Source organism: Quercus suber, unplaced genomic scaffold, assembly GCF_002906115.3.
Source record: "Quercus suber isolate HL8 unplaced genomic scaffold, Cork oak 2.0 scaffold_42, whole genome shotgun sequence".
NCBI lineage: Eukaryota > Viridiplantae > Streptophyta > Magnoliopsida > Fagales > Fagaceae > Quercus > Quercus suber.
In genome coordinates, this window is record NW_027069507.1 from 119,063 (window position 1) to 142,801 (window position 23,739).

Below are 23,739 nucleotides of genomic sequence, written 5' to 3' on the forward strand. Positions count from 1 at the left end.
CCTAAGATCAGATGAGGCATCAACCCCTGCTTGGTTGAGGGCTTCATGCCAAGTCTGAGAACAGTAATGCCTGCACACTGCAGGAACTTGAGCCCGAAGGGTGGCTTCAGTCTTAGTCACCCCATCTGCGAAAGCATCCTCCTCTGCCTGTTCTACAGAGCGCTCAGCGTCTATTTTTGCGAATACCGCCTCGTCTTTCGCTTTCACAGCCTCGTCCCTGGCATACTCGGCAACACCTTTCTCATGGATTGCCACGGTCAACTTTTCCTTCATATAGGAAATGTTCTCTTTGGCAGTCTGTAATTGACCCTCAACGTCTTGCAAGCGATTAGTTTGATCCTCAGCTTGCTTCCTGGCCACGGCTATGTCGGAGACAGCAGTATCCCTGGCCTTCGTCATCTCTTCCAGATCCTCGGTCACCTTTTTTAGGTCGGCCTCAGATCTCTTAAGAGTATTGGCAGCCTCCAAGAACTTGTCACACTCTTGCGCTAAGGCATTGCTATGGTCATTGACCTCCTCGCCTAACCTGAAAAGGGCCTGGATAGCCTGTCAATAAAAACAAGTAACTCCGTAAAGAGAAAGGAAGGTACTAAACGACAAACTTTGAATAAAGTAAATAGGTGCCAAAGGACCCACCATGCCTAGATACTTCTTAAGGTCGAGGACAACCTCTAACCCATTCATATTTCTTAGCTCGGCCATGTCAGTGGGAAGAAGAAGAGATTTCTCCAGGGCCTCGGCTACCAGAGCCCCCTCGGCTCCTTGAGATTCCCGCATCGACGCGTTATCCATCAGGGGCTGATCATGGAGCATGGCAGCGGGCAGCCAGGCTTGAGCCTCGGACTGCTCAATGGCCTTCTTGCCCTTCCGTTGATCACCGAGCTTCAGTTGCTTCGGAGGCCTGCGAAACCTACCCTCCTCGGGCGGGGAATGGGACTTGCCCCCATCCATTAGCTCTTTACCCTTAGAAAGCCTCTTCCTTTTCGGGACAGGAGATTCAGTCTGGGGGTCTGATACTATGGGGACAGAGGACGACCTGGTTCGCACAGTTAAAATCTGGGGCGGAGGTGCTGGAGTCTAGGGCTGTGACTCTTCTGGTCCACCCTTCTTGGAATCGCCTTTCGAGCAAGTCAAGAAGATTGGTTTGGGGCTGTCTTTTTAAACCCATCTCGGCCTGAGTACCAACTCTTAGGGACCGGAGATCGGCTTCGGACAAATGAGGGTCCCCTAGGTCACCAGAGGGATCCTCAGATTGATCAGCTAGGTCGAACACACTATATTCGTCTTCGGAAGAGCTCAGTTCAACCACTTCCCTTGCCTTCTTAGACAGTCCTTCCTTGGCCACCGTTACTTGCTGGGATGAGGAGGGACCTGCTAGCGGAATGCCTTCAGGTATATAAGACCCCTCAGTAAAGGCAAAACCGTCCTCCACCATGGTGATCTACGTAAGCCGAGGGTCACGAGCTCTAATTACGTGCTTCGGGACTGGGAATGATTTCTGAGCTGGGTCGCATCCGAGGATGTGATGAGCAGCTCTGACCTGGTTATCAATTTCGTTCAGGAAAAGGTCCGACCTAAGAACGGTTTCCAAATCTGCTTGTTAACCAGATGGAAATGACGTGCAAAGGCGTGCGGATCTGCGAAAAGAAAAGTGAAATTCCTATGGTTAATCAACCAAATCGGATATACAGTTATAAAACTTGAAAATACGGAAACCTAGATTGTTTTTTTTACTTCGGATACCCTACCTGGCTCCCCTTCTACTGTTAGGCAATGAAAACCGTTGTGCCACTCCCCCGACACTATGAGAAAATCTTGAGTCAACCCTTTATTGGAATCAGCAAGACACTGGATGAGACGAATCCTATCGTCCCTTGTCTTCATATAGTACGTCTTACCCCTCAGGTGATGAAGGTTATAGCACCAGTTCACATCGTGGTGAGTCAATCTCAGCCCAATTTTCTCATTCAAGATATCTACACATCCTAATATCCTAAATACATTCACGGCACACTGGGTAGGAGCCAGGCGAAAATGTCTAAGATAATTGAGGGTCACTGGCCTCATAGGGATTCTCATCCCTCCCTCTACGAAAGCGACTATCGGGATTACGACTTCACCCTCTCTCCTCTTAAGGTACCACTCCCCTTCTTCACAGTACTTCAAACTCACATTATTGGGTATCCCATAGTCGACAATGAATTTGTTCATCATCTCGTCGGAATCAACCAACTTCTTAAACTTACCCATTCCCCAAAGACGACTAAAAGTTCCAGAAGAAGAAAAGGAGAAGTAAAATCAAGAAAATTTGGGGGTCACTAGAAGAAGAAGACTTACAGAAATATGGCGATTCTCTTCAGGAAGAGTGCAAGTTGAACTAGACGCAAGTCATACGCATCAATGGTTGTAAGCGCGAAAATGAGGAAACCAGGCGGTTTAAACAGGTACTTATTCTCCCCCTTAGGTTCCCCAAGTGTAACTGCCTGCACATAAAAGCAGGAGATCCCCACCGAACAATTACCATCACGCCGTTGAACGTGGGAAACATGGTGCCGCCAAAATTTAATGTGAACACGCATTAAGTCTTGAAACGTAAAAAACGCACATCGAGCAGTCGAAAAGTTGCCAGCATTAGCACAAGCCAAAGTGGGGTGATTCGCCTAAGAGGGCCCGTAAGTATCAAAACCCTCCTCCCCGTCCGAGGGAATGTGCAGCAGGGTTTTGAGGGGCTATTGTGGGGCCCGTGGGCCTGACAGCCACAGCCCATCGCGTAGTAGACCCAAGGCCAGCGCCGAGGAGGACTGACCAGCCAAGGCTAAGTCAGACAAAGCCCCTCTTTGACCCACGCCGAGGAGACCTCTCCGTCCTCGGCATACTAGGGATAATTTTTGGGAGGGGACAAGCCCAGAGCAAACTGTCACATTCGCACTTAATGCATTCACCTAACCCCTCTGGCCGCATTAATGGGGATATAACCCCTTAGCAGGGCAACGTTGATCAGAGTGAACCATTTGAGTACTGATAAGGCCTCTGATGGGATGGACGGCCAGAAGAGAGGCAAATGGATGATCAACAGATGGAAGAATGAGATAGGAAGATGAAGACTATATAAGAAAAGCAAGTAAAGTAAAAGAAAGGGGGAGGGGGGAAAAAGAAAAAAGGGAAGAAAAAGGTCTCCTCGGCCCATGGCCGAGGAGCATCCCCCCAGTTGTAATGAAACTCTAAGTATCTTTTTTATAAAGGAGAGTTCATGCTTGATGAACGACGGCCAGCACCTAAACCTTTAACCCACTCTCTATAAATTTATTGTTGGGCTTGTTGGGCTGCAAACCCATTCATACTCAGGGTCAATCCAAACTGAGTCTCTACAAAATTTAAAATATGCCACATCAACACTTTAAATTTTTTTTTTTTTTTTAAATGTCACATTAGATAAAACAATTAAGAAAAACATTTCTAAACTTCTTATTTTTTAAAATTTAAATAATTAAATAATTTTTTTTTTTTTGGGAAGAACATGAAGAACTTAAGACATGATTATTCTTCTCAAGTCAATCATATTCTTTATTTTCTTCCCCAGTTACCATGTTTGGTTTCCCATATAATTAAAAAATAAAGATTTTCTTTTCTTTTCTTACAATTTCATAGCAACTAAACTCATAAAATCACTCAGATTTACCAAACATAAAGACATATCCACAATTACACATACAGAATTTCGGAACCTAAACCCAAAACTCAACCCAATTTTTTTCAACAATTACATAGAGACAAAACTCAAAGACATTCAACAATTACACAAAAACAAAACTCAAACCCAGATTTTTGGCCCACAAACACAAAACTCAACCCAAACTTTCAGAGAGAGAGAGAGAGAGAGCTAGGTTTTCGGCCATGGGTTTAGAGAGAGAGAGAGCGGGGTTTTTGGCCATGGGTTTAGAGAGAGAGAGAGAGTTGGGTTTTTGGTCAAGGTTTAGAGATAGAGAAAGCTAGGGTTTCAGCCATGAGAGAGAGAGAGAGAGAGAGAGAGAGAGCCCTCCTTCAGTCAGCCCCTTCAACTGAAACCCACCTTCAGGCATCTCCACGACTCCACCTTCACCTTGAGCTTGGAGACTTTTGTAGAAAGAGATAGCTTGGAGAGACAGCTTGAGATTTTCGTAGAGAGATAGAAAGCTTGGAGATTTTGTTTGAGTTTTTAAGATTTAACATTTATGTTATGTTTGATTGCCAAGAAAGTTTAATAGAAATTGAGAAAGTTACTAAAAAAGATCTCAATCTCTAAAATTCAAAAAGTAATTTTTTTTTTCAATTTAAATTAAAATTGATAAATTATAAATTCTTTGTTTTAAAATTTAAATTAAAATGCTGAAGTGACATATTTTAAATATCAAATAATTTTTTAATATTATTTTAATGGTCATGTCAGCATTTACTATGTCAACAATGCACTATGTTTGCCACATCAGCAATTTTCATTAGTAAGATAACAACAAGAACCAAGATGGAACACGTTTTTCATTTTAGGGACTAAAAATAATAAAATAGACAAGTAGAGACCAAAATAGAATTAGACCCAAAATATAAGAATCAAAAGTGCATTTACACCCTAGTTATATCCATCATAAAAATAAAAATAAAAATTATAAAATTGGTGCGACCCTGCAAACAAAACACGTTACACCATTACAAATAGTTTCACATTTGAGCTACACATATAATTTAAGGAAATAAAAGTAATAAAAATCCAACCAAGTGAACAAAAAAAGTCAAATTTAATCAAGTCAGAATCGAACTAAAAACAGTTCAAATATAACCAAATCAAAATTGAACCAAAAACTTATGCCTTATTTTCATTGGGAAAAAAAAATGAAGAAGAAGAAGAGAAGCAATTATGCATGCAAATATACAAGCTTGAAGGAAATAAACCTTGTTGAGGTAAATATTGACTTTTGAAGGCGACTCTCAAAAAAAGGCATCTTGACTTCTTCCTCCATGTCCAATCTTGGACCGGCTATTTTTCCACAAATAAATCATTCTATACTAATATAACAATTACAATGGTAGTACGGTACTTATCAAAGAATAAAAATAATTTTAATATGGACTGACTAAATAGAACTAAAAAAATGTTCGAACCTGACCATATGGGTGATGGGCTACTAGTAGATCAATCAATGCCTTGTATAATAAGCAAGTTGATCATGGCTTTTAAGTAGAGTCATGGTGTGTCTTTATGTTAAAATCTCTTTCTCCCTCTCTCTCGTGTGTGTTTGTTTCTCCAAAAAAAAAAAAGCAAGTTGATCAATTAAAGAAGTTTGGGCTGCAAGCAAGGCCTTAACAACCCTATCTATTACTTTCCATTAGCCTACACTTCTGTTGAAGCTACCATTTTGAGACACTCATTGCCTGAACTGAACTCGCTGGAAATGGCACCTAGAATGTATGGCTTCCCTTTGCCTCAATTTGCATGAAATTTGCAATGCTTGTGGCTTTGGGTATGTCTGACCCCTCTTGGACATATGTGCACTCGGACACACTGACTCCGACTTCATCTCCCAATACAAGTACCGGAGGAGATGGTGGCTCTGCAGCTGCTGCTTTCTCTCCTCCTTTTCTGACCTTTGCCTCTCTTTTTTGTGCTAGTTATTTAGAAGCAGCCTTTATTAGAATCAATGTGTCTGTGTTTGTGCTTTTGTTCTGTTTGGGTCTATAGGTGCATGGTTGAGATTAAATTTTCTTAGTTATTTCGTTGTTGAAAGTAAAACATGTTTTTTTTTATTAGCTCGTTTCATGGGAGGAGTTAAAGAAGTAAATAATCTAGCATGTGATGAAGAAATTAGTTGATGTAATAAATATGATGTGAGGTTGGGAGAGTGTATGAAGGCCATCTAATCCTCTGCATGCCTCTTTGTAAATTGTGACCGAGTGAGACAAAGAATTTCCTTTCCCTTGCTTTTGTGCGAACACGAGTCTATATGTCACTATGAATCTGTGTGAGCCGACTAACTTCCAAAAAACTTAAAACATGCTTCATTCACACAGCTAGACAAAAGGGGGAGTGGCTAACGGCAATAGCTTCAGAAGTATGTTCAATAAATTTATCAATTTTCTAGCATAAGTTTTGTTGGGGTGTACACGCAGCCAATAATAGCGACAGCAGCGTAGCTGTCCACTTGTGACCTAGTGTTTTACTGATTTAAGTTTTACAGGTTGCCCTTTTGATTCACGCAAGAAATGTATCATTTTGCAGCCAATCAACAGATGCAAATAAAATTACAGTCGGATCTAAAATTTCAAAACCGATGAATTGCATTTTTCAAATAGATATGGCTTGTTTTTAAACATGAAATCCCAAACTAATGTCATTCTTCTCCGCAGAGTACTGTTCACAAGCCAAAACCTCGTTCCCAATTGTAAGACAAGCTTCTTTTTTCTTTTTCTTTTTTTTTTTCCTTCATTTGATTTTCAAACAAGTTGCTCACAAATGTTTCTGGATATCACAAAAACGGCCCTAATACATGAAAAAGGACCCTGACCATAATCACACCGATACAATTTTGATAATTTTTTTACATCTTTCACCTGTAAAAAAATGTCACCTCCATGTGATGATTCTGATAGCAAAACTGTGGTTACTGGAGTGCTCTCAGCAGCTCCTCATTCAGTATGGACACATCACTACTATCACTCAATCAGCATAGATGCAGGACCTTCTGAGGATTGGGCCACCAAGTTTACCAAAAAATGATCTGACTGCCTAGTAAATTTGTTTAGGTAGAAAGCTCTCTAATGTCTGTGCGAATGTTTTCGGCTCACCATATAGACCTCTCCCTTCTCGATGTTCCTTCTGTGTACAATTCTCAAAGCAAAGGAAATGATGCCAATAGCGGCCATGATATAAAACACTCTGTCTGGAACCAAGGCCAGGCCACACAGAAAGGAATAGTATCCGGCAACCAGATAGATAAAGTCAAGTCTCACTTCCGTACTTCGGATGCTAGGGAAAGAGAACAAGAAGCAATTAAACTCTGGCTTTGTAAGGCAAATTCCATGAAGGATGACACCGGTGCAAAGAGCCGTATCCAGGAACCAAGGAAAGCTTTGACCCATCCCCATTCTCTGCAACCAGGACAAATGCCTAGTTAAGGCTAGCCAGAAACTCAAGTTATATATATATATATATATATATTAAATGAATTTTCTTCTGTAGCTCAAAGCAACATCACACCTTGGTAACTAAGTAGAAGGTTTTAATTCTAATATAGCTAGGAATTTCACATGCAATATTTATCCAAGAGAAAAGCACCCATTTTACTACTATATTGTCTGTATGACAGAATTTGTGTGATATATATGGATCATCATGTCTATTATGACCCAATATCAAGTTACCCATTTTATTACTATATTGTCTGTATGACAGAATTTGTGTGATATACATGGATCATCATGTCTATTATGCCACAATATCAAGTTAGGTCATATAAATCAAGATTAAGAACGATAATACACATTCACAAATGAATTTGATTGCATGTTGACATAAAACTAAACCTATCAGAAATTGTTAAGTTTTCAAACAAAACAGAAAAGAAAAAATATATCAAGATTTTTGGTCACTGCTTGCGTACTTGGGAGGGAGCCTTTAGTGTCCCATTAAATATATGTGTGTGTATGTGCACGCGCGTATATACATATGCATGTATATATGCATGCATGCATGTGTGGTTATTTGCAGTTTGTTTTAGATGCATTCCGACATTTACATACATTTTCAAAAAACTGTTTGAAACTACAATGTACTTATAGAAGTGATGATAATGGCTCAAGTTTCATAACAATAAACCATGGCAATCACATGCTAGACAAGGAAATGGATCATCTTATACCTGCAAACAAGCCGCAAGTGAGGGAACAAACATTAGTGCTGCAACAAGATGCAGAATCAACAAGCCATGCCGGTGATGAAAGACCTCCAATTGTGTGTCACCAAAGCTTTTTGAAGAGTCTGGACTATTGGAACTGTTCTCTTCCAGAGGCAATCTCTGGTTGGATCTTCCATCAGATTTGGATGTAAACTGCCGAGACCCATCATTGCCTTTATTCTTATAATCACATAATTCCTTTCTCCGTGCATGACTGCGAAAGGAAGCCGTCAAAAAACTGTTACAAAAACATCAAGCAACACTTAGGGTCATCATAGTAACAGGCAATGATGCACATCTTACAACAATACATACACAAGGTTTGATTATAGACTTTGGCAACCTATATGCAATAAGCAATAAAATTTATACATTTCATCTGTTAATGAAGTCAATGCTTCCACGAATCCCTATATATTCATCAGACTTTTATAATTTGACTTTAAGTATAAATTTGGCCAAAATAAAAAACAAAGGAATAAAAGGACATGATAGGATCCACTGATGACTCAAGTCAGAAAACAAGCCCTTATGTGCACATTCTCCATCAGGATCCATCCTATTCAACATTTCCTTGTGGTTGTAAAATATTACTGTCACTACACTAATGCCAAATTGACCGATGACCATCAAATACCATTTAAAAATCAACAATGCTATTAGGAAGAGAACCAACGATCATATATTAATGCTTGATTCAGTATTCACATGACTCTTAGTGTATGTTTCATGCTGCTACATGTGCAAGCAGTATTCCACCATTTCAAGGTTTTGAAAACTACTTTTATTTTTATTTTGAGCTAGTTCTCATTAGAAATATTAAGTTTTATGTATCCTGTGCACTAGGGATCAGCCTCTTTTCCAGTTGCATCATAATTTCCCCAACAGTCAAACAGATTATAGGAACAAATTTTTCCCTTTACATTTCCGGTATCTTGCACATCTTATCAAAATTTCCTAGCCAGGTTGGGCCCAAATCCCATTCATATTCAATGCAGCATTTGGAGGAGAGAAGCTAATGCATTTTTAATTTAATGACTCATATAGGCAAAGTTTTTTAAATTTTAATTTTAACCTTTTTTATTTTCTTTTTACCGTGTGATCACTTTTTAGATAAGTTGGAGGTATTAGACGCACTTGCCAAGGCATTGAAATTTTATTGATATGTGAGCATAAAATATTATTTGTTTGATATTTCTTACAGATACATTTGCCACTCTTTTGGCAAGCAATATTTCCTTTAATAAAAATCAAAGCAAAGGAAGAAAAGGTAGTGCCTAGCATATTGTTATGCAAATCCATGCATAGGCCAAAAATTTATTTCCTTGATTTATCCAAATATCATAAGAACAATCAAGAAAAGAGTTTAAACTTGAACCATACCAGCACAGCATACTGTGACAGCACAGAGAGTGAGAGAAGAGAAGTACAAATAATCCCAATGCTGGATGAACCAAGAATACCAAGATAATTGCAGCTAGTGCTGTAACAAGTGACGGATTGCCCTGTAGAACCCTTACTACCTGTTTCATGATTGGATTAGATCAAAAGGAAAAATCCAACATGCAATGAGTTTTAGCTAGGCTGACACTAAAAATATAACATGTCAACATTTGCCCACTAAAATAGAAGGAAATAAAACACACAAAATAAAATAAAATAAAATAAGGATAAATTTTTTTCTTTCCTACTTGTTTCAGCATGGCAGCAGAAATGAACATAAAATGATAGTACACAAGAAATTTCAGTCCTCTAGTGCATAACCAATTCCTAATTGCACATTTGTATCAGAAATTAAGGTTTACCTTTAATGAGAAAAAGCGGGAGGACAGATTAATAAAGCAGCGAACAAATGCAAAATTAGCTTTTCCTTCCCACACTTCCCACCTGCAAAACATTAATCCCTACCATTCAGTATACAAAGTAGTAATCCTAGCAGCCAGACGAATAGCTCATGTACAAATAAATAAGATACAATGTAAAGCTGTTCAGAGAAAATATACATTTTTATGTGGCATTCCCATGAATAAAAGTGACACAGTTAAGGACGTAGAGTGAAATAGAGTATAAAGTTTATTACAAAATTTAAATTAAAAAAAAAAAAAAAAAAAAAAAAAAAAAAAAGAGTTAATTTTAAGATGACATCAGCATTTTAGTCATTCAATAATAAGGGATTTCTAAATTATCTATAATAAAACCATGATGGCATGATTTTAATCACTAAGGACTAAGGAGATAATGCAGAAACCATGTAGCAATAAGCCAATAACTGAGCAAACCAAAAGATTCCAAAAATTGTTTTAAATTCTCCTCTTCTTATTTTTGTTTTTTTTTTTTTTTTTGAGGGTGGGGGGGGGTTGTCTGGCAGGGTGGGGGGAATGTAGTTTTGAATATCTATTACTTCCTCCATCCCAATTTGTTTGTCCTCTATTCCATTTTAGCATATCCCAAAATATTGTCTTGTTTCTAAAAATAAAACTCATTAATTTACTAATATTTTTATTATACCCTTACTTTATTTCAAAACTATTTGAAAAGAAAATTAATAAATATTTAAAAATTCAATCTAATTGGGACACCTTTTTAGTTGCCTCATTAAGAATAACTCTTTAAAAAAAAAAAAAAAAAAAGCTGATAACTTTATTTAAGAGTAGTTTTGTAAACTTATATATTTTTATAATGCAGACAAGACAATAAATGATCTTCCCTTAAAAAAAAAAAGTTTGCACTTTTAAACAGGACAAACAAATTGAGACGGAAGGAGTATGTTAAATTTCTAATTTGGTCCTCTGACTTTAGGGTAAAGTCTACTTTGGTCCAATAATGGTGTCGATTTAATCCCTCAACTTTCAAATCAAGTCAATTTGATCTTTAGATCTCCTCTTCATTTCAATTTTAACAAAATTTGTTGATGTGATAAATGGAACATAAATTAAAAGTTATTATGGAAAGTGTAAAAAATTCAAAATCAACTCAATTCAACTATTAAATCTGTTAAAATTTAAATAAAGAGAAGACCCAAAGATGACATTGACTTGATTTTGAAAATTCAGGGATTAAATCATCACAATTAATCATTAAGGAACCAAATTGAACTTTGTCTAATAGTTGGAGGAATAAATTAGTTGTTTAACCTTTCTATTATTTAAAGTGATGAACACATTATCTCACATCTAGTTGCATTATATAACATGATCGGTAGAAAGATCCTACTAACCTTGTCTTAATAAAAATATGTACAATGGCAGCCACATAGAAGACCAATTGGGACACCAAAACGAGGATGATAACGGACCCATTTGCAAATAAATAACAAATCACTGAGACAATGATGAAGCTAGCATATGGAGGAAATGGTTGTGACATCAAAAAGGACAGGAACAAAGAGACTAAAATTGGGACGATGGCAAGGAGAAAAAATGGCAATGGCATTCTCAAATTGGTTTCCACAGCTGTTACCATCGATGGCATGGGTAGATCAAGATCCCAAGCCCGTGCTTGTCGCATCAGAGCAAATAAGATTATGGCAATGGAGAAACCAATTATCTGCATGAATATAATTCAGTAACATGATAACTATAATTGGATACAATCATATGAAGCATAAACATCCACAAATTCTAATTCAAAAAAGAAACAGCAAACCAGACATAATAAGGAAAGGGGGAAAAGAGAGATATAAAAGCCTTATTAACAAGCACATACCATCTATCATGGAAATTCAATAATGGATTATGTCGGACCGTGAGCTATGTCATTCCACCTCAAAACTAATTAGTAATGAGAAAGACACTCAAATCTTTTATGGCATTCAACATCACGCCCCGCGGGCTTGTTTTTAGAGGGGTTGTAAAGAGTCAAATTGTGGTCCCTCCAACAATCCCTCCTTCACAGTGACACCCCGTGACTTGAACTCACGACTTTGGCTTTAATACCATTTGTCAGACGTGAGTTATACCATTCCACCTCAAAACCAACTGGCGATGAGGAAGACACAATCAAATTTTTTTATGACATTCGACATCACACTTTGCGAGCCTATTTTTAGAGTAGTTATAGAGAGTCGAATTGTGATCCCTCCAACAGATTATAATATACATTTTTATATTATATGATATAACAAATCATTAGTTGTTTCTCCTTTTGTTCCATGCTAGAAACAATCACCACACAGATTCACAAACCTTCACATATAACATGTATCAATGTATCTTAGTTCGCTTATCTTGATTAATAAAAGGACTTGGGTTGAAAGAAGAATATGCATCTAGGTATTATATTGCCCTTGTGCTATGAATTCAGGGCAGTTCATAATGGTGAACTACATTCAGAAAAAGTATTAGTTGCCTCCTGTCAAGCCCTCTATTGAAAACAATAAATTTGAGAGACCATAAATACAAGTGTATATAAACCAAGTTTTGGGTTGATTGGCTTCTGATGTGCATCTGAATTAAACATTCAATTTACCCTTCATTATTGCCAAACCCAATCAATTTTGTTGTTTGGACATCACTGTCTGGAAATTCCTCTATAAAAGAAAAGTCTTCCACATCATAAGTTGTGTGTGTTTCCCAAGGGTTTCATCCACAATCACTACAGTTGGACGTTTATAGTTTTCTTGGAATCTTTGGATGATTCTTCTATTTTTTAATAGATTTTTTAATAAGCAATTTATTTTATTGCAAAAGAACTACCTCCTGCATGGAAAATATCTTCCCATAGATTGATGGAGTTAGATATTCAAATAGTTCATTGTCAAAACTCTATAAAGGAATTATAATCACAAAATTATAATGAAGTATATAGGGTAACACGGCTATTGGAAATTCTTCTTACCTACCAGTCTATTCCATATTACCTAAATGGCAGAGTTTGCCTTTGTGTGGTTATGTCGGGTAAATCCATTCCCTTTCTTTATATTCATAATTAATTTTCATAAGAATTATTCGGCCAGAGCTTAATTCAAACCAGAACTGGAAAATAATCTAAGAAACCATAAAGGTGAACATAAAGATAAGACACCAAAGTAATCAGATAAGAGTATGATGTTTTCTAAATGAGCATTAAAACATAAAAATCACAGTAGGCAAATGTCATGCAGAAAATTAGAATATACATCCACAAGAACACTGTCAAAACTATCACCTGTGGACTATACAAAAGCAAAAATCTGCCAGCAGCTGCAGTGGCAGAGACAGCAATGCTTGTTTTATACGAACAATGTGGGTCTACCTGCAGAGCAGCAGACCAATGCAAAAGAAAAAACCTTTGATTATTAATTATGAATTATGAAAACAAACTATAGTCGGCTACCATTTCATACCAATATCATATTAAGTGACCAAGAAACTTATTTAGATGACCTCATACCAGCAACAAAACCGTGGTTTTGTCAGAACCCCTAGTTGAAGTCCAAAGTGCTGGTGAGGAGTCGACAACAATTTTCTTACTGTACATATTCGGAAATATGTGAAGACCAGATGTTTCATCCCACACGAGTGCTACAGGGGGGAAACAGCGTAGTTTACAAAGCCCTGCAATAAAGGGCTCACTCATAAAAATTGTTGGTCAACAAAGCCAAATTATAGTCAAATTCATCAAATAATGGAAAAACCAAACAAAAACAGCCTTAAATTTAGGACCATTTAATCAAGGGTCAAACTTCTATGAGTTTGGACTACAGTCTCTCAAGAAGTAGAATCAACATAGATGTTAGTTTCAAAGCTAAAAACACCACAAATAAGTCTACAAAGTTTTACCCAGGTTAAAGCCTCAAGCACTCTGGAAGTGGAATAATGAGCTTTAAAAGAAGCTTAAACCCAGGATATGTAGGGACCTCCCCCAAACAGAAACTAGTCAGGCACCTTTTATGTGGGATACTCAAGTCGACCTCCTCCAATAACATTTTTTGACAATCGTGAAGATTAATCACCTTTACTCTTTTGAACACGTAGATGACATTTAAGTCTATCAGTTAAGGTTTTCTTAGCCTACCACCAACTTAAGTGTATAACGTATTTTATCTAAAACTTGCTGTATATCAAATAATTCTTTCATTATTTTACTCTCTATTGTCTTCCACAATACGAACTAATTCAAACACAAAATGCCACACACGTATTTGCACACATACAAATGAGACAATGAAATATTGCACAGGAAAAAGTTGTCATGGTAAATTAATGTAAAGCTCTTCAGAACCCTAACAGATTGTTTGTGGTGCAATGGCATTCCTCATATTTATTTCTTCACTAGAAAATTCATAAAAAATAAATGTATTGTGCTTGATGCGTGGTTCAACTTTCAGAAACCAGGACATACAGTGAACACAATCAAACAGTCACTTTATGCACTGTTCAACTTTCAGAAACAACTATCTAACATCTGGCATTAAAAACATCTTACCATCACACTGAAGAGATTTGGCAATGCTTATCTATACATAATCAATGTAAACATAACAAAGTAAATGTGTGAACCTATTCAAATAAAGGATTCAGCAATCCATGAACATTAGCAAACCTTAGAATGAGGTCGATAAAGTTCCATATAGTTCACATCCACACAAGCACACCCAAGAAAATCGAACTATTACAGCAGAATCATAAAAACAGAAGGAAAAATAGAATTTTAAACTAAGTATTGAAACAGGGATATATATTGCTTACTGCTGTTTTCTACATCTCCAGCCTCATCTGGAAGCCCAGAATTTTTGATTCCACAGCCTGCAGTTTCCAAAGACAAAGTAGCAGGTAGAAGGCCTAAGCTAATGGTGAAAGACAGATTGAGAACAAGAGGGTGATCCTCCTTCACAAGCATATCCTGCTTCACATTAAAATTTTAAACAGTGAAAGCTCAGTCAGCTAAGTTAATGGAACTGAATATAAAGTAAGGAAAGATATATTTTCTAAGATTTCAGATTCCCAGAAGTAATTAAGCTGCTGCATGAAGATAATAACCTTCTGAGAATAGATAGATTGAAGCATCAACAAGGGAGGTAACTCTATCTTTCCTTCCTCTGGATTAAAGAACTGCCCAACTGCCATGGATGCTGCTGGTGGAGGTCTGCCTGAAACGGTCTGCATACCCAATTGTCATCACACATTTCACTCAGACTACTTTATAGTATCATATCCAACAACAAAGCACCATTACTACAGAAACAATCCGTACCAGCAATATGCTTACTTGGACAAGTTTAAATTTATGTTGAAAAAGATAAAAGTACTCAATTCTCTCAACTGATTATTTTATTTATAAGAAAATGACGAATTCTCAACCAAAAAAAGATGTTAATCAATAATGTTGCAGATCAAATGGTATGTTCAAATGGATTGAGAATGAACAAATCCAGCACTGCAACAAATAAAAATTATTTAAGATGAGGCAAGAATAGACATGCCTAGCATACTGGAGAAAACAATGCTTTATTGCTATATATGAGAACATGGTATAGTCATAAGAAAATACAACCACATTTTTTCTTAGAACACAAAAGCACTCCATCATTAAGGAGCTTATCACAGCCATGTGCCAAAATGGTCCTTGAATTTAGTTGTTCCCAGAAAATAATTTCATTATATTCTTTTTATTTTGAATGGTAAGGTCTATATACACCCAATGGGCCTTAAACCCACAACAAAAATAACATTCACTATAGATTCAAGAAGGAAAAGGCAAAGTTAATAATTTTTAAAGTTTGACGCATACCCATCATTTTGTAAAGAGGCATTTAGCTTTTCCTATGTTTATTTACACTTCCATTACTGAAAAATAAAAGGTAAAAGTCATTAACAATGTAAAAAGCAAAGGCATTGCATGGATTTTTTTTATTGATGCTCAGGAAAAGGCATCCATGGATGAAAATAAGTATCAAATAGACAAGTTGGCCAAAAAAAAGTATCAAACAGGCAGAAGAAATTTAGAATTACTTCTCCAATGCAGTACATGTGATGTAATCGAAAGAGAAAATCTTAATAAAAAGAATGAAGGCCAGTAATACCGGGCGGGGTGCAACTGAGATGGTCAGAAATCTGAATCCATGCATATCCTCTGGCCCCAACCGAAAGACAGCCGATGGAGGAGGTTGCTCAGTCTGACTCCCAGGTTCAATCTGATAAACATAAGCAGGTTTGGAAACATGAGTATGCCAATCACATCAGAAGAATAAATCTATCAGTCCTACCAGCCCATGATGGCAACAAATGTTAAACCTCCCACTTTGTAAAGTACATGTTTCACCCAGACTAGACATAAAATCCACTTCAAGTTGGGAAGAGGCACATGTTATAAAAACATGACTGTGAGTCCTAAAAAATCATCATGAACACAACAGTTAGTACCTGTGTTGGTGCAGGTCCTGATGGAATAGGCACCATTTTTGAAGTCACCTCGAGAACCCTACTACTCAGAGGCAAGCTTGAAGTTGATAATCCCTTTTCAGGCCATAGATGAAGTCTAACCCCAGAACAAGGAGCAAGGTTTGTCACGAATATGAAGTGGCTTTTCCCATTAGACCCCTGCATCACACAGATGAACTATTAGCAACTTTTGGCTTAGGAATGCAAAGAAACAAAATAATGAATGATACTACAAACATGATTAAATATAAGATAAAAATTATCTTTAAACGCAGCAACTAATATAATTTTTTTTCCCCCAGGTTAAAAACATAGCACAAAAGTTTACTGTGGAGGGGATTACCTTGGAAGCATGAATCATGAAAAGGGGGTCAATTTTTTTTATTTTTTTTTAATTGGTAAGTTACACACGCATTGAGTGGGCTTTGAACTCAGAACCTCATCCCCCATCAACTGTTGTTGAAAGAGGAAGTGCCATTTGGGCCAAAGCTCATTAGCATGAAAAGGGGGACAGTTAAAATTGAACTCCAAAAAATCAGGTCTCTAATGAATGAATTACAGGGAAAAAAATAAAAACAGTGAATTAATATTTATTTTATGACAGTAGATTAATGCTCTGGAGAAGCTGACCAGTTTCTGTATGTCCAACCATCGCCTTCGACCATCCATTGCTAAAACAGTGACAGTGGTTGTCTGGATGTATATATCCCTCTCAAAGCCATCAGCACCCCAATAAACGTTTCTGGGACATGCTGTTGATGCATGCACCAGAGATCCTGCAAGTATTTAACCCATAAGATTTTGCAACTGATTTGTATTTCATAAACATTAAAAAAAAAAATTTTTTTTTTTGGTGAACAAAATTTTATATTAATACAATGTAACTTTGACTGTTCTATCTTATGCATGCTATGGAACTTAAGGCTATGTTTGGTTTGAGGGAATGGGGAAGAAAATAATAGAAAAGGACAGAAGGGAAATAAATTCCTTTGTTTGGTAGGATGGATTGGGTGAAGGAAAGGAAAATGGGGGATCCATTTTCCTCCATGGCCCACCATATTCTTTCCTGGCAAATTGGGAGGAAAAGGAGAGAGTTTTGATGGTGTGACCCACCAATATATTTCCTTCCATTTCTCCCATACAAACCAAACAAGTGAAAGAAAAATTTTTATCCTTTCTCTTCCCTTCCCTCTCCCTTGTTTTTGCCAAACACAGTATAAGTTTTAATGAATGGTTATACATCACAAAAAGCATATCTTATATTGGGGAAGAACAAAAAAGTAATTATTTGATAGTAACAACAGGTTACATCAAAACTCTTTAAGCTGCATGTAGAGCATAATTTCAAATCATTGTGGTTTCTCAATACAGAGAACTATATCCATATACTTTGTCAGGTATCACATGGGTACCACTATGCCAGAAGTTTAAATTATTCAAAATTGCATATGCCTTGTCTTTTTTTATTTCGGTAACAGGAACTGAACAATCTTAAGGTCTCTTTGTCCTTCAAAGCAGTATAGACAAGATATGGGACCAAATTTCATCATGCAATTAGAAAGCTTGAGATAATTGTCAACATGGTGCTACTCATAGTGTTAACTGAGCATCAACAAAAATTACTTATTCATGAGCCACCCATTAAAAATTCAAATTTGCTATTTTGGATAGGAAAAAGTTTAACAAAGGAGAAATATTAGAGGAAAAAAAGGGAAAAGAAAACACCATCAGAATAAGGATATATCAAAGGTGCCAGGCATTAATTCCCAATCTATACAAAGACTCTTGCCTACTATATGTGTGTGTGTGTGATGTGATCCAATTAAGCACTCAAACCACTTCTATATGTTCTCAAAATGTCTGAATACAATAGCTAAACAAAACAAGATGCCCAAATGACATCCACAGAATCTCATTTGGCTAACTGATTTAATTACGGTAATTTTTTTTATAACTAATGATAATTACTCGCAATAATAAACAAAAGGATTTCTCCAATTTCAATGTTTGATAGCTAATATCCATAAAATATGGGCAATACTGGATATATAATGAATTTTCTATATCCTGGTTTTTGTCTCCATGAAATAAAAAATTAAATATTAAAAGATATTTTAGATATTCCTGAACAGCAGCATTGTATGATTTATAATGTTTGTGTAGATAACAAATAGTAACTTCAAGGAGGAGTTTTAATTCAACCATGTACTAGAAACCAGCGGCTTACCATTAAGAAAAAACAACAAAGCTAAAAGATATTTGTCTTTGTCATTTACTAAGTTATTGCTTTCTTCCTCACCCCCTATAGAATTACATAACATGAAGAAATGACCATGACACTTTTTTCATGACAGATTGAGTACAATACCAGAAGCATCTTTGACATCCTTAACCAGAACATGTTTCAGCTCCTGAGATGCTAAGTGTGATTGCATCATCCAATTGAAGCTCTGTGGTATGCCACTACGAAGCATTCTTGTCAATATTGTTAGTCTCTTTTGAGTGTCAGGAAATGGTTGGCCTGTTCTGGAGTCTATCAAACTCAGAATAGTGTGTGACACCTATATAAGAACACAAACGTTCAGGACCATATATAGAAATATTAAATTCGAATTCAAGAAGGGCATTCTACCCACTTGGACAACTAGCTGATTACACCATAGAATAGCCTGATGTTCCATTGACAACCACACATTTTTCATGCCAGTACTACTGATCATAAAGCCATTGGTAGGAGGCACAATACCATCAAGGGATTCTAATTTCGTCCTCACCTAACAAAAAAAATGCAAAAACGTTCACATAACCAAGTTAAGGTAAATATAAAGCATTCATACAAAATGAAGTACAACAACAAAATCATAGCAAACTTGAGCATAAAATAAAAATATAAACCCACTCTTGCTGTCACCAAAGTACATTGTTGATCTGAAATCTCATATACATACCAAAACACTTCAGCATGGACAACTCAATTAAATTAAAGTTTACTTGGTTCATCAACCAAATAAAGATAATAAAAAAAGAAAAGAACAAACTTTCATTCACCATGTTACATAAAGCATCCACAAGTATGAAAAACAAAAGGAGAAACTGAACTAGCAAGCAGCTACTTTAGAGTATTTAAGAAACAACTTCATGCCTAATCGACTTGCCACATCCTGCATTTTAAAAATTGTTTATACTCACCACTCTTCAATGAATTTGTGAAATCAATTTGCTTGACATTATGCCAACCAGAAGAGACCAAAGAGTTATAAGAACAAATTTATGTAAAACGTAGGACTGACTCTTACATGAAACATTAAGCCAAATCTTCATGAGATCCACGTTAGACACAGTACAATTCTGTGCCACAAACATATAGAGCACCCTTTTTAGTTTAATCAAGCAAACATTCTTGCAGCCACCATACCAGCAAAAGATGCAAAGATATATGTACCTGATAATCATTATAACCACCAGAAACAGACACAACAACAACATGAGAGAGTATAGGATCAGACATATAATGTCCTGTGTGACTGGTTTGGACTTCATATCCCTTTTTCCATTGCTGATTTACGTGTGCAAAATAGTGACCCAAGGAAGGCTGCAATGCCACAGGAGGTGATCTGAAAAAAATAGATGACCCTTTTAAAATTAAATCAATACACTATTTATAAAACCAAACCATTTTTTCTTCATTAGAATAAAATATAATAAAACATGGAAGCCATAAGACTCACTGGTGTGGACTTGAAAGCGTAAGAATAGTTGCAACTGCTGCCTTCCTCAAACGAGGATGGATAATAGCAGCTCTAGCAACAAAACCACCCATAGAGTGACCAACCAATATCACACTTTTTGGCAAATTCCCAGAGGTTGCAGCTCCTTCTTTTGCTCGAACATCATAAGATTCTTTGTACTGATCCAAAACCTGCAAGCATGGCCACACAATGGCTATTGATTCATCAAAAAACATGAACAAAAAACCCTGTATCCAGCAAACTAAATATATCTTCAAGCCTGCGTATTTAGTGAAACTTACAAGTATCCCCCAATTGAGGACAAGATTCAACAAAATCACAAGGGCCAATAAGGTTTAGTGTAATTGATGTTAAGAGTTAATATTGATGAGAAAATAAGAGGAAGACAAATGAGCGTTTGGTCTGAAGCTGTGGAAAGAGGTTATAGTGGCCATTAAGAAGTATATATATCTTAGTTCGATTTAAGGTTTTCAAACCAATGATCTTAACATTGAGAAGTACTATGGCAAGGTTCCATGTCTTCCAACGTTGATAGATGCATATTGTTAATCCAATTCCAAAGTTATATGCCTTTTATCTCTGTACTAACCAACAAAAAGGTCCAAGACCATTTAAATCTCAATTGACCTCATTATAGCCACTTGAGAAAATCAAAAAATAAAAATAAAAATGGTGAAAGTAATACCCTGTGAATGGCATTTACAACATATTCTGTGTGCTCTTCGAGTATTCCACCATCCATTGCTGAATGTTCACCTTCAAGATCAACAGCAAACCAGTCCAGCTTGCTAGTATATTGGTTGGGTAGTTGAAATCCAGCTGAATCAAAATCTGCCCCTCCCTCTTCACGAGTTAAGGAGGCTTCTTGATAAAATGTACGCTCAAGAGGGCCTCCTTGATAAGCCCTATCAGATTCTGCTGCCAAGGATCGTACCTGTAAATTGTAACGAGGACAAAACAACCAAAGGAATCATGTAAAGATAAACAATCTCGACAATAAAGGTACTCTAAATGTATCATAAATATTTGATACATTATATGTTTTTCTATCATATAAAGCATACTACCATCTCAAATATAATAAAATAATAATAAACTTGGATCTCAACAGAGGCTAAACCAAACATGTATTTTATCATACATTACTTATCAAAATTGCATACTACAATTTCATGATAAAATTGAAAAGCAGATTTTTTTATACATAAAAATTGAATTGCAGTCATATCCAACTACTTCATTTTCATGGCATTATAAAGATTCAAATTATGATTGAATTTGTCGACAAGACCACACACTGAATGAGAAACTCGAGTATCTAGAAGGAATGCATTGAAATAATCACCATCTCCTAATGACTTTTATTTTTTATTTTTATAGGTACGTTACACGTGCACCTAGTGGGTCTTGAACACGCGACCTCACCCTCCACCTAAGCATTTCAAGCACATTGTAATCAAATTCAAAGAGAAATTGAGAAGGACCTTGCCTGTTTGTAGCTACCACCATTGCCCGGAATAAAAAGTGCGGGCACGCCACTTAGCTTCTTGATGTGCTCCTTAAAATCTATCTTTCTCCACCCTTCATGGTACAAATACAAGCCATACTTTGCCGATGACACGCCTTCCGATGCTGAGATCGGAATATAGGTCGGATACATGTATGTCATGATACAACCGTTCGAAACCGGTCTTAACAAGTCATACAATGCAGCAAGTCCAATCCATATCACCAGAGCAATAAGAGCCACCACTCTAAATTTTGCTTTGAAACCTTCCATTGTGAGAATCAACCTATCACTCCTCACTTCGCAGCAATTCGCATATCTCTCCGTCTTCACGAAGAATTGAAATTTCTAAATGAAGATATCATAAATCTCAAAGCTTAACAATTACAATCCAAAGCAAGAATTCACTATCTTGAGTAATTTATTATTTTCCTATTATGAAAAAACAAACACCAAGAATTTGCGTAAAATACACATCAGTAAAGCTTAGCAAAAGAATCTATAACTTTCCAAATTTGAAAAGCCGAATTCAAAAATTGCAACCAAGATTTTTAAGTTCAGATCGAATTTCTTTTAAAGGCAAAGAAATCTGTTTGATTAACAATAATTTTTTTGGTCAAAATTGAGAGTAATGAGAGTGAAATTGAAGTGAACAGTGAGTGAGTGAATGTAATTTAGATTATAGCAAATGGATCTATAAATCTTGAAGAAGATAAAGATAAAAGAGAATGAGAATGTGAAAGGAATTTTACCTAATCGGAGAACCACTGTGAAGTTTGGCTGATTATAAAATTTAAAAATAAAAAAAGCTGTAAGGTTGAAATGGTGGAGATGGATCAGCTACTGAGAGGTCTACTGGAGTGTATTTTGGTCTTGAGAAAATGGTAAAAGGAAAATTCGAGATAAAGAAATAGGGGTTGTATGGAAGAGAGGTTGGGTCAGTTTCGGTTCGGAGCGAAAAGATGGTTATTTCGTGCAAGTTTTGGCTACAAAGTTCTTTTTTTTTTTAACAAACACAAAAGAAAATGGATTCTATGAAAGATAGCCATCACAAACTTCACAGGGCGATAGTAATCGGCTTTGTAACTGGATGTACATAGTAATTGAGAGTCTAAGTAAAAAAAAAGAGTAATAATAATTTTTAAGCTATATTATACACAATATATTTTTTTTAACAGCAATATGAGAAATTAGTGTTAAAAAGTATTGTGAAAATATACGTGACTTAAAAAGTGTTGTAGAAATATGTATTATGGTATTTAAGCATTGAGAACTGTTATTTAAACAATAATACCAAATGAGCTCTTACCCTTTAAAAAAAAAAAAAAAAAACAAATACACACAAAAAAGAGGGGAAGTTGCAAAGCATAAAGTTATAATTCTCACTAAAAAAGATTAATTGGACTACAAATTTTTAAATTTAAAAGTTAAATTAATATTTTTATATTCTTAACCCACGTGACGTGGGCCACATCACAAATTAATTAGATATAATTTACCATTCAATTTATAAACTTATTTTTTAAGGATTATTTTAAATCACAAAAATTTAAACATTTTGATGATAACATAATAATTCTTGGAAAATTTTAAAAACATGTGATAATGCCGAAAAATCGTCAGTAAGCCAAACGCTCCTCACGTGCTCCTGTCAAGTACCTACACAACAGAAAAGCTGAAGACCTTAAAATGAGTACCGATGTGGTATCGGCCAAATACCCTCCGATGATCAAGTCAGAGAATTCTCTTATTCACAACTCTAGAGTACCAGAGCTGGGGTGAATTATGTGTACCTTGGTTTGTAAGGGTATTGGAGCTTTTATAATAGTAGAGGGTTAACCTCTCTTCCTTGTGCTAGAAGTCTTTTTCCTATAGGAATCTTCATGAGCGTATATTGCGGAATTCTTTCCTTGTAGGAGGCTAACACTAAGCGTGGGATACAAGATATTTCCTTATATACTCATGCGTGGTGATCAAGACAACCCACGTTAGGGTCGTCAGCTTCGCCTACTCCCTTCAGCTTTATTAGCGTCGGGTACCCATCTTCATTGCCTAAGGTCAACTTGTCGGCTATGCAGTGAGTTTCGTGGACTCCCTAACATTGTCACTTACTAATGGATCCCGACGGAGGTTTGCTTACCCTCTTCATCCTTGTTCCTATCAGCTTCCTTTTATGCTTACTGACTTCAGCTTACTAT

At 36.4% G+C, this 23,739-nt stretch overlaps 1 protein-coding gene across 5 annotated transcripts; it reads right to left on the minus strand.

Annotated features, from left to right (window-relative positions):
- Positions 1 to 6,286: 6,286 nt before the first annotated feature.
- On the minus strand, positions 6,287 to 22,546 carry LOC112025945 (GPI inositol-deacylase). 5 transcript variants are annotated; one of them, XM_065771295.1, is made up of 19 exons: positions 22,294 to 22,546; positions 21,524 to 21,868; positions 20,720 to 20,968; positions 20,014 to 20,204; positions 19,728 to 19,899; positions 18,922 to 19,059; positions 18,654 to 18,846; positions 16,916 to 17,061; positions 16,268 to 16,444; positions 15,928 to 16,038; positions 14,885 to 15,004; positions 14,594 to 14,747; positions 13,296 to 13,459; positions 13,071 to 13,157; positions 11,143 to 11,471; positions 9,731 to 9,812; positions 9,309 to 9,448; positions 7,890 to 8,163; positions 6,287 to 7,119 (listed from the first exon to the last, which is right to left on the minus strand). In XM_065771295.1, exons 2-19 carry the CDS (start codon positions 21,812 to 21,814, stop codon positions 6,787 to 6,789), a joined length of 3,351 nt encoding a protein of 1,116 aa, XP_065627367.1. In that variant the 5' UTR covers positions 21,815 to 21,868; positions 22,294 to 22,546; the 3' UTR covers positions 6,287 to 6,786. The 5 variants fall into 5 exon arrangements, with proteins under 5 accessions (XP_065627367.1, XP_065627368.1, XP_065627369.1 ...); XM_065771296.1 differs by having other exon boundaries at positions 21,524 to 21,889; XM_065771297.1 differs by lacking the exon at positions 22,294 to 22,546 and having other exon boundaries at positions 7,890 to 8,139; positions 21,524 to 21,973.
- Between the last annotated feature and the right edge of the window lie 1,193 nt (positions 22,547 to 23,739).

What these genes read in the sequence shown, in the direction of transcription:
- LOC112025945 (XM_065771295.1), bottom strand. Translation starts at nt 21,814, where the DNA reads ATGGAAGGTTTCAAAGCAAAATTTAGAGTGGTGGCTCTTATTGCTCTG. An exon ending in GTGGTTATAATGATTATCAG is followed by an intron (nt 19,060 to 19,727) that starts GTACATATATCT and finishes TTTTTTTGTTAG; the next exon opens with GTGAGGACGAAATTAGAATC. An exon ending in GGTTGGACATACAGAAACTG is followed by an intron (nt 16,445 to 16,915) that starts GTCAGCTTCTCC and finishes TGTGTGATGCAG; the next exon opens with GGGTCTAATGGGAAAAGCCA.